The following is an 11,263-nucleotide window of genomic DNA, read 5'->3' as shown; positions in this document are numbered from 1 at the left end:
ACCATTTTATTACTATTAAACTTTTAAAAACAAGCGATTGGCGTTTTTTCACGCAAATTATTATTACTCTAATTTTAATAACCATTTTATTACTATGAAACTTTTAAACTTTTAAAAACAAGCGATTGGCGTTTTTCACGCAAATTATTATTACTCGAATTGTATTACCATTTTAATAACCATTTTATTACTATTAAACTTTTAAAAACAAGCGATTGGCGTTTTTTCACGCAAATTATTATTACTCTAATTTTAGTAACCATTTTATTACTATGAAGCTTAAAATTTTTTAAACAAGTGATTGGCGTTTTTCACGCAAATTATTATTACTCGAATTGTATTACTATTTTAATAACCATTTTATTACTATTAAACTTTAAAAAAAAAGCGATTGGCATTTTTTCACACAAATTATTATTACTCTAATTTTAGTAACTATTTTATTACTATGAAACTTAAAATTTTTAAAACAAGCTATTGGCGTTTTTCACGCAAATTATTATTACTCTAATTGTATTACTATTTTAATAACCATTTTATTACTATTAAACTTTTAAAAACAATCGATTGGCGTTTTTTCACGCAAATTATTATTACTCGAATTTTAATAACCATTTTATTACTATGAAACTTTTAAACTTTTAGAAACAAGCGATTGGCATTTTTCACACAAATTATTATTACTCTAATTGTATTACTATTTTAATAACCATTTTATTACTATTAAACTTTTAAAAACAAGCGATTGGCGTTTTTTCACACAAATTATTATTACTCGAATTTTAATAACCATTTTATTACTATGAAACTCTTACAATTTTAAAAACAAGCAATTGGCTTTTTTCACACAAATTATTATTACTCTAATTTTAACAACCATTTTATTACTATGAAACTTTTAAATTTCTAAACGCGAGCGCCGGGCGTTTCTCGCACCCAGGGCGGCGCCCGCCGCGCCCCGGGGCCGGACGCGCGGTGACGCCACCGCCGGAAGCGCCCGGTGCCATCGCTGCCGCAGCCCCGCGGCCGCTCCGTGCCGGTGCCGGCCATGAGCAAGCGCAAAGCTCCCCAGGAGAGCCCCAATGAAGGCATCACCGACTTCCTCACCGGTAGGTGTGCGCGCCCGCTCGGTCCCGTGGGTGGGAAGGGCCGCGGCCCGGCTGCTCTCACCGCGGTTCTCCCGCAGAGCTGGCCAACTACGAGCGCAACGTGAACCGGGCCATCCACAAGTACAACGCGTACAGGTACCGCTCCCTTCCCCTCACGCCGCGCCCCCGGGCCGGGCCCCAGCCCGTTCGGGCGCTGACCGGCACCGCTCCGCAGGAAAGCGGCCTCGGTCATTTCTCGGTATCCCAGCAAGATACAGAGCGGGGCTGAAGCTAAGAAGCTGGTAGGTGCTCGTGTGTCCGGGCTGCCGCGGGAGGATCTGGGGCAGCCGGAGCTGGGGATGAGGTGCCCGGGGTTCCTGGGGAGCGGGCATGAGGTGCCGCGGATTCCTGGGCAGTGTGGGGGCAGCCAGAGCTGGGGGTGAGGTGCCGGGGGTCCTGAGGAGCGGGAATGAGGTACCCGGGATTCCTGGGAAGCACTGGGGGCAGCCGGAGCGGGGATGAGGTGCCGGGGGTTCCTGAGGAGCGGGAATGAGGTGTTGGGGGGCTTCCTGTGAAGTGTGGGGGCAGCCGGAGCAGGGATAAGGTGCTGGGGGTTCCAGGGAAGGATGGGGGGCAGCCGGAGCAGGGATAAGGTGCTGGGGGTTCCAGGGAAGGATGGGGGCAGCCGGAGTGGGGATGAGGTGCCACGGGTTCCTGGGAAGCCTTGGAGGCAGCCGGAGTGGGGATGAGGTGCCCGGGGCTCCTGGGAAGGATGGGGGGCAGCCGGAGTGGGGATGAGGTGCTCAGGGTTCCTGGGAAGCCTTGGGGGCAGCCGGAGCGGGGATGAGGTGCTCAGGGTTCTTGGGGAGCAGGGATGGGGTGCCCGGGGTTCTTGGGGAGCGGGGATGAGGTACTGGGGTTCCTGGGGAGCAGGGATGGGGTGCCCGGGGTTCCTGGGAAGCCTTGGGGGCAGCCCCGCTTCTGCCAGCGCCTCTTTGCGCTGCCTGTGTCAGAGTCTGGGGACACGGACCAGGTGTGGCCTCTGTGGGGGTTTCAGAGCTGGATCTGGACATCCCATCTGAGCCTCTGCCTGTAAAAATGTCTTTCCTCTTTGCTCTCTTACTCCTTTGTTAATTCAGAGGTCTTGAGCAGTAAGAATCAAAGCCTTGTTCAAACTTATTGCTGTATAAACTTGATATAGCCCTTGCATTACAGTGGTTGTGCCATTTATATTGTACCCTTGAATTCTTGTGCTCTTTTATGGTCCAGTATTTTACTGTGGTCTTGGGTGCCCCATAGTTCTTTCTGGACTCTAAATTCTAGGGAATTTTCCTTGCTTCACACATATAATGATTTTAAGTGATTTTTAAGTTAACTTGTTTGTACTCACCCCCCAATATTTAGGATGGAGTGGGTGCTAAAATAGCTGAAAAGATAGATGAGTTCTTATCCACCGGAAAGCTACGTAAATTGGAAAAGGTGGGTGTCTTTCTCTTGTTCTGTATTTCTCAATAGCTGCTTTTCTTGATAACTTGCAAAATTTCTGTTGTTGTCCCTGGGGAGTCTTAGGAGTCCTGAACAGAGGAGAGTGTATGATCAGTAGAAATCAAGGATTGAGCAGCTCAGCCAAAGCCTCAAAACTGCCTCTTTATTAAAACATTTTAGCTTGCATAATCAGCCTGCGCAGGTCTTCTGTCAGAAGTGGAAATGTGTTGCTGGAAGGCTGTGGAGTTTTGTGCTTTAGGCCTGCTGTTCACCTTAGCGTGGCCGTTTGGGGGTTTTCAGGCTCGTTACATGTGGCATTATTGTAAGGCCATGCTGCCCTTGGTGCTCTTTTGTAGTGAGTACTGAACCTCCAAACCAGAGTCTGCCTGAGCTCTTTTATCTTCTTAAGTTTTCTTTTTGTTTGTTCATTGCGCTGTTTTGTTTTTGCAGATTCGGCAAGATGATACAAGCGCTTCTATCAATTTCCTGACACGAGTCACTGGCATTGGGTAAAAGTTTCTTGGGGTGTTTTTAGGGCTTTTTTTTTTCCCTTCTCCTGTTCATTTGATAGATTTATGAGCAGAATTTGGATGGTTGCACATAATGAGCCTGAGCTGCTGATGTAAGGCCCACACTGGCACACTGTAGTTGTGATTATGGGATTGAATGTGCTAAAGGGGTGTAGAATGATGAATTACAGACTTTGTGGTAGGGGAGTGGAAGTGGGAAGCTTCCTGAGAGGGGAAGGAGAGAGATGTGGATCAAGAATGGAGCCCTGGAAGTGAGGCTCTGGCCTCAGGGTTTTTGTCAAAGGAGAAGCAGAGCCTTGAAGGAGGCAACAAAACAAAAGCAAATAAAAAAAGCCCTTGAGAACTCTGCTGCAATGTTATCATGTATTTGGTATTACTGTCTGCAGCAATATTGCCTATTTGCTGTGACTTTTTAAAATTTCTTACCATTATACATCACTGTATAGTTATATCAATGCTAAAAAATGTGCAGGCCAGGCTTTGGATCTCTGCTGACCAAAAGCATAAACTGAAAATGAGTGTGCTGAAAAGGTGTAAGCATCCCAAGCAACCTCAGCCTTAGCCTTTACCAACCCACACAGTCATAAATAATTCTAATGTCCCCTTGAGTGTTGTAAGATTCCTGCTGTTCCTGATGCCAGGTTGCCTTGTCTCGTTGCAGTCCTGCTGCTGCCAGGAAGTTTGTCGAGGAAGGAATTAAGACTTTGGAAGGTAAGTGTGAATATGAGGCCTTGGTTCACACTCCAATAATCTTTTTTTCTGTCAAGCTGCCTCTTCCACAGTGGTATTTCTAACATATATGCCCTAGGCTTTGAGGAGGGTGTGTAAAATGCTAAAGCTTGTGCACAGGCTTAAGGCATTTCATACATATATTCATATTTATACATATTTCATACATACATTTTCATATAAAGCAAAGTATGTGCAGGTTACATGGAAGGTAACAAGAATTTTGGCTCTTTGGTGGTCTGTTAAATCTTGTTGGAAATGCTCTGTGCATTTGTGGTCATCCTATCAGCTGCTATGTAGGTAATTTGAAATTCCCTCCTTTGAGGTTGTACTCTCCTTATGTGCATCATCTTTGCATTGATGGAAACTTACTGTAAGATTTTTAATCCTCAGTTAACTATTCTGTTTGGATTTTTTTTTTTGTAGATCTAAGAAAAATTGAGCACAAGCTGACCCATCACCAGCGAATTGGGTTGAAGTAAGCTTTCTTGGGTACAAGTGCTTGGTGTTTCTAATGACTCCTCCAGACACCAGGATGTAATGTAAGGTTACACAGGCTGAGAAAGGTTCTCTTTGTGCTCTACATGCCTTTCAGCAGTTTTTTAGAGCTTTTGTTTCATTGGGGATGGAAGGCTTGGTGTCCATTCAGAGGGAAGTTAATATCAAGTGACTTGCTCAGTTAGCTCATGGAGAATCAATCACTTTAGCCAGGTTGTGGAATTGTTTCTTCACAATCTGCATAGGAGTTGCCCAGGCTGGTTTTTTATGTGCTGTGAACAAAGTAACCTTTGCATGTCTGAACTTGAGAGTGCTGTGCAGAATGTGTTTGTCCCAGTATTCATCAGCTTCAGTGCTGTTTGTTGAGTGTCTCTTTGCTGTGGTAGTTTTGGAAGAACTCTAGCTGTGTTTGTCAGAAGCTGCAAGTGAACCAAATAAAGCCAAATGGTTTTTCACTTGCCCTCTTTTTATCCACACTCAAGCAGCTTGTTGACAATTTGAGTTTTACAGTGGAAGGCAAATATATCTGGAGCTGTATTTGAGTTGCAAGCATCCATTCCTTCCAACTTCCTTCTTCCAACTTCCTTCCATCAGCTATTTCCAACATAGGTCAGCTCTGACCCTGGCTGGGGGACCTGTTCCTCCTGCTCTAGTGGGGCTGAGTCTTGTCAGGAACATTTTGTATTTTCAGAGGGCTATGTAAGCATTAAGCAATTGGTTATATGGCAATACTTGTCCCACCTCACAGCAGCTCCTTGTGTACAGTGGAAATAGGAAACTGTGTCCTGAGCATTGTCAAATTCACAGTTGTGAGTTTTTGGTCACCTTGCAAGATTTCTAAGATGTTTGATGAGTCAGGAGCTTTTTGTGATGTGACAGTAGTGTAAATTAGTATTCTTTCCTCTAATATACATTTAATTAACTAAAATTTTAAGATGCTGCCCCTACCACTCTTTCAGATACTTCTATTTTCATATTTACAGATACTTTGAAGATTTTGAGAAAAGAATCCCGAGGGAAGAAATGCTGCAAATGCAGGTAGAAAAATCTCATTGTTAAGAATGTGATGTACTGATGGCCAGTGAATGACTGGCCACCTCTAAACACATTTCTTTCCTTTTTACATAGGAAATTGTGCTCGAAGAGATAAAGAAACTGGACCCAAACTATATTGCTACAGTCTGTGGCAGTTTTAGGCGAGGTTGGTGCTCTGTGATCTTGTTTTCTTTATTTTGGGATAACAGGCAAGACAAGTTACTCTGTATGTTGTTCTTGACAGACCTGACTCTGTATGTTGAACCTGGCTTTTCCTGTTAGTATTGTCTTGTCTGGCTATTTCAGTGATGAGACATCAGAATAAATCCTTGCTTCTCTGTCCTTCCCCTGTAAAGAGTAATGTCTTGTGATGTGAATTGTTTGCTTTGTTTTTACATTAACAGCATCTGTGCTTCATTGCTATAGAGCAAGAAATTATTGCATATTTTCTAATGTATGGAGAATATAAACTTATATATACTTATATATAAAAGATTCTTTTACTTTAAGATTTTTTTTGTTTTGCTAGTATCTCTAATAGTGACCATTCCCTGCTAGAAAACCATGTTTATTAGAAGAGGTAAGATGTATGTTCAGCAACATTAGTACACTTTGCCACACACAGAAGGATTTTTCTTGGCTTCTTTCTTGCCTAGGTGCAGAGTCAAGTGGTGACATGGATGTTCTCCTAACCCATCCCAGTTTCACATCAGAATCATCCAAACAGGTGCTTTTCTCAGATGCCACAGATCAGAACTGTACATTGCAGTTTTTTGTGGTTTTGTATTTACTGTAATATTGGACTTTTCTCTTGGATTGCCCTGTTTATTTTGAGGAGTTATAATTATTTCTCAGGTCTGTGTATTATGTTGTGTTTCTCCTGCAGAACTAGTCAATGTGTTTATTTTTACCCTTCTCTCCTTGTTCCTGTCACACATATTCCCCCACCCCCTTGAATTCATGTGCTTTAATAATGCAGAACTGTAAAGCTAGCTGGATTAAATGTAGACTGACTATTTCTTTATGTAGCCATAATCATTTAGATGATAGGAAACTGTCCTGCTGCCCTTGTAATCTTTTGGGACTAACTCTGAAGTAGTATTAATGGCAGTGCTGTTTATTTTTTCTTATGTTCCTTCTATAGATTTGTTTAAAAGCTGAATTAGATTTGTCATTTCCAACTAAAGGTGATCTCACGTGGGGGTATTGGTGGAAATTGTTTTTATCTTGCACAACTGTAATTTTGTTAGCTTTTCCCCAGTATTATTGTTACATTTTTTTCCGTTTGGGTCAAATTTCATGTAGAATAGTAAAGATAATTATAATGATGTCCTGTACTTATAGGAGCCTCTATCTAGTAAATAGGTAAGATATTCTTGTTATTTGTGAAGTAATTTCTTCTTCTTTGTTACCGTTGTTCCTAGTCAAAACTTTTGCATCAGGTTGTAGAACAGCTGGAAAAAGTCCACTTTATCACAGATATGCTGTCTAAAGGTGACACCAAATTCATGGTAAGAGCTTTTTTGGTGGTGAAGGATGTTGTGAGGGGATTACTTTTCCTGACAGCAGCTGGGATGAATATAATTGCTTGCACTGCTAGAGCTGGGGGTGATGTGTGTTTGTTTTTTTTTTAATTCTCCTGCTTGCACCTCACAAGAATTTCCTGCAGGTAACTCTTATGGTAAGATTTCAGTATTAGAAAGTGTACAGATATTTGTGTATTTCTGCACCCTGCTGACATAACCTTCATCACATAATGTCAGTTTTGTCCTGGAACCTCAGCACAACCTCACTTCTTCAGTTGCACCAGTGACCACCTCTGTAATTGTGTCCTCAGGATCTTGGAAACATTTAGCTTTGATCTCAGAACTGTGTTTTCCTGATTTTGTCTAACATATAATATACTTTTGTCTCTTTTTGTGTCAGTTTTGCTGCAGAACAGGTTTAATGGATAAGCTACTAGACTTAGGATATAATAGGGGTTATGTGGGATGCTTAAAACAAGTAATGAATTACAAAAACTTTAATTTTTTAGATCCCATGCTGACAGTGCAGGGCTTTTTTTCTTTTCTTAACCTGTTGATATTCGTGCATACTGAAAAGCCTGATAATAATGACAGGGAAATGAGGATCCTTCCTGGTGCAATAAAAATTTAAGAAGCAGTTAGATGTTACACTGAACAACAGTTCTCACAACAGTGTAAAATAGTGATTCCCTGTATTCTGATATCTGGCTGTTCTAGTAAAATATTTATTCAATTCAGCAGGGATTTAACTTTGCTTTCCAGGATGGCTGAGGATTGTTTAGAGGTTGTTTAGGGGTGAGGAGGTAAAGATGGTTCTCAAATCTGTTTAATTTCATCTGAATTTGTCTTCTGCCTTATTTCCTCACAGGGTGTCTGTCAGCTGCCAGATAAAGAGGATGGAACAGCTTATCCACACCGCAGAATTGATATCAGGTACATGCACCAAACCCCCCTGGTTTCTGCTACAGAATAGGCATTTGCATAAATGTTTTCATTCAAATCTCTACTTCATGTTCACAACATGGCATTTACTGGTTTTCTAATGCCTTTGCAGCGTGGCAGCCACTGGACAACTGCCAGTAATTACAGCAGGTTATTAGCAATAATGCTGTGCTTCAAATCATGATAATTCTATTCAGATTCAGAATTGTGTTCTATTTTATCATCCTGCTTTGACACTGATTCTGTGCAGGAGTTGCAAGCACCATAACCAGGTAGTGGCTGAACACCAGTAACTTCTGGGGGAAGGGGAGATATGCTGAACCTTTCTTTCATATTTTCCTTTCACTTTTGCATCTGGCTTGTGGGAAAATTAAATGTATGGAATTGCAGAATGTAGACACATGAATACAGAGTAAACCTACACATATCTGAATATTGAATTTTAAATGGCTTGTCACTTCTTTGTTGTATATTTGTTCTAAGTCTTGCCTTCTACTTTTTATTCTAGGCTTATCCCAAAAGATCAGTATTACTGTGGTGTGCTGTATTTCACAGGCAGTGATATATTCAATAAGAACATGAGAGCTCATGCTCTGGAAATGGGCTTCACAATCAATGAATACACAATACGCCGCCTGGGTGTTACTGGTCAGTCTGAGTTTTTGCACACAGTATCATTTCTCCTCTTTTTCTCCTCTTTTTCTCCTTCTTTTTTCTCCTATTTTCTCTTTTTCTCCTCTTTTTCTCCTCTTTTTCTCCTCTTTTTCTTCTATTTTTTCTCCTCTTTTTTCTTCTCTTTTTCTTCTCTTTTTCTCCTCTTTTTCTCCTCTTTTTCTTCTCTTTTTCTCCTCTTTTTCTCCTCTTTTTCTTCTATTTTTCTTCTCTTTTTCTCCTCTTTTCCCCCTCTTTTCCCCCTCTTTTCCCCCTCTTTTACCCCTCTTTTTCCCCTCTTTTCCCCCTCTTTTCCCCCTCTTTTTCCCCTCTTTTCCCCCTCTTTTTCCCCTCTTTTCCCCCTCTTTTCCCCTCTTTTTCCCCCCTCTTTTCCCCCTCTTTTTCCCCTCTTTTCCGCCTCTCTTTCTACTTTCTACTCTTTCTACTCTCAAAGTTGTGCACTTTGTGTGATCTCCTTCAATTGCTTGCAGTAGTTTTGGAAATACTTCTGATAAATGCTGTAGTTTGCGGAATTTTTCACAGCGTCCTTTTTGATATTGGGCACCATTACAACAAGAAGGGGCAGCCTACTTACACAAGGTTACCTCTTTGTGCCTCCTAATCTACTTAAAGTCTTAGTGATTTAAAGATTTTTTTTTCTGTGCTGTGCACAGCACATATTTGGTTTTCTACTCTTTTCACAGGGTATGTCATGCCCTTCAGTTCCTTTGCTTTGGAGGAGAGGTGACTATATAAACCCACACAAAATTATAAATTTATTTAACTGCATAACCACATGGCCCCAAAGTTAATTCATTACCTCATTTCCTTTGACACCAATAAGAATCAGTATGTAAACACTGTGAAAATTTTGTGGAGGTTGTTCTGGGTGGTTTCTTCAGGTTTATTTACCTACAGCAGTTTTGTCTTAATCTTGCCATCATGCATTTGGCATTTCTGAGCTGTACAGACTTTTCCACCTTTTTTCCACCTGTGTAATTTGCTTGCAGGAGTTGCTGGAGAGGCTCTGCCAGTGGAATGTGAAAAAGACATTTTTGACTACATCCAGTGGAAGTACCGAGAGCCAAAGGATCGGAGTGAATAACAAACCGCTTGTCTGGCTTTATAGCCAACAGAGATATTTTCATAGCTTCTTACAAAGATGTGAAAGTGCATAGTCTCACTTTGAATGTTACTTGAAAAACTCTGCATTACTGATGTCTAAAGCAAGTCCATGGCAGTTGAACAGAACAGAATGTGTCTTGAAGATAAATCCTGTGAGATTTCATTTTTATATAGTCACAGAATAATTTGGGTTGGTAGGGACCCCTAAATGTCATGTAGTCCAGTCCCCCTGCCATGAGCAGGGCCATCTTTGACTGGAGAAGATTGCTCAGAGCCCAGTCTAATGTTTCCAGGGATGGGACATCCAGCATCTCTCTCTGTATCTTATATATAAATGTAGATACCAGAATGAAAAAAGCTCAGGCTATATCATGAATTACTCCTGCAAAGTACCATTTTCAACTGCTCTCTGCATCTCCTCACACCTGTGTTAAGTGTCTTGGTGCAGTGCTGAAGCTCATGATGAGTTGCTCCTTCTCAAATCTTTCAGTATGGGCTGTGTGCTGAAGTGGCCATTCTCCTTTTGCGTGTGAATTTTGTTACTAGGTATGTTTTAGGATCATTGATTGCAGTGCTCCGTGTTTCATTTGGCTTGGCCTGATTAATTGCTGCATTGCTACCACTCCTGTAGATTCAATCCGCCCTTTTTTATATGCAAACCTGTCAAATCTTATTTTACACCTCCCCTTTCAACGTTGGGAAAGGCAATGAGTATTTTGGATGCGAGACAAGGTCTCTTCAGTAAGGCATTACTGGTTGTATTTGGGACAGGGATTCTGTTGTTCAACTTAAAAATTTTCAAAGTAGTAACTACTTCCATGAATTACACAGCATGAGCATGGAATGTATTGCTGCTGCTGTATTTGAATACTGTGTCTTATTTTCATCTCACTCAAGCCTGCAGAACAATTCCATTTTCAACTTATACAAGGAGAGTTGATCAATCTTAGTAATGGACATTACAGGCCTGATGCTCTTACTTACCCATTTATTTCCTTTCATTTTTCTTGTTAGGAGTTTTCATTATTTTCTGGGCATGTTCCCCAGTGCTAATGCATGTAGTAGTATGTAAGAAAACTAGAAGTTAACTTGGTGCTATGTAAAGTCTTTTGATGCCTCATTGGAAAAATATATACATAGCTGATATATTTAGTATTTTCTTCAGTCATCAATAGGAATAAACAAATTGAATAGTCCATCATGAGTGTGTAGTGGTGTTTGATTATTATTTTATTCGCTGTAATTTTAGCAGATCAAAAAGCAGTAACACGTGTTTACCACGTTTACAAATTTGATTATTATTTTATTCGCTGTAATTTTAGAAGATCAAAAAGCAGTAACACGTGTTTACCACGTTTACAAATGTTTCCTGGGCAGCACGTAGCATTACATTGATGCATTCTCCATCATCTTCAACAGCTGGACCAGAAGATTACTTTGTCTTTGGCCTTGGCACAGAATTTGTTGGCTTTGCAGTCTCTCCATAAAACTGCCAGTCTCTCTCCATAAGGCAAAAAAAGAAAAGGGCTTCTTCAGAGAGCTTGCCTGTTTTTTGTGAATTATATAAATACACACTGTCTTTTTTTTTTCATTTGCATTAGGATAATGTGAGACAATAGAAATAGTTACAGACAGTCTGGGTACATAAGCCCAA

General features: G+C 40.9%; 1 protein-coding gene across 1 annotated transcript; it reads left to right on the top strand.

Moving 5' to 3' along the window:
• The first annotated feature begins 969 nt into the window (after window positions 1-969).
• On the top strand, window positions 970-10,810 carry POLB (DNA polymerase beta). Its single transcript, XM_030964320.1, has 14 exons — window positions 970-1,109; window positions 1,187-1,244; window positions 1,324-1,390; window positions 2,493-2,567; window positions 3,024-3,082; window positions 3,765-3,814; window positions 4,259-4,310; window positions 5,314-5,368; window positions 5,459-5,531; window positions 6,022-6,092; window positions 6,790-6,876; window positions 7,760-7,824; window positions 8,342-8,481; window positions 9,495-10,810. Exons 1-14 carry the CDS (start codon window positions 1,049-1,051, stop codon window positions 9,587-9,589), a joined length of 1,008 nt encoding a protein of 335 aa, XP_030820180.1. The 5' UTR covers window positions 970-1,048; the 3' UTR covers window positions 9,590-10,810.
• Window positions 10,811-11,263: the final 453 nt, after the last annotated feature.

This window comes from Camarhynchus parvulus, chromosome 22, assembly GCF_901933205.1.
Source record: "Camarhynchus parvulus chromosome 22, STF_HiC, whole genome shotgun sequence".
In the NCBI taxonomy this organism is placed as follows: Eukaryota; Metazoa; Chordata; class Aves; order Passeriformes; family Thraupidae; genus Camarhynchus; species Camarhynchus parvulus.
Note: the sequence above shows the minus strand (reverse complement) of the source record. Positions and strands in the feature narration are given on the sequence as shown.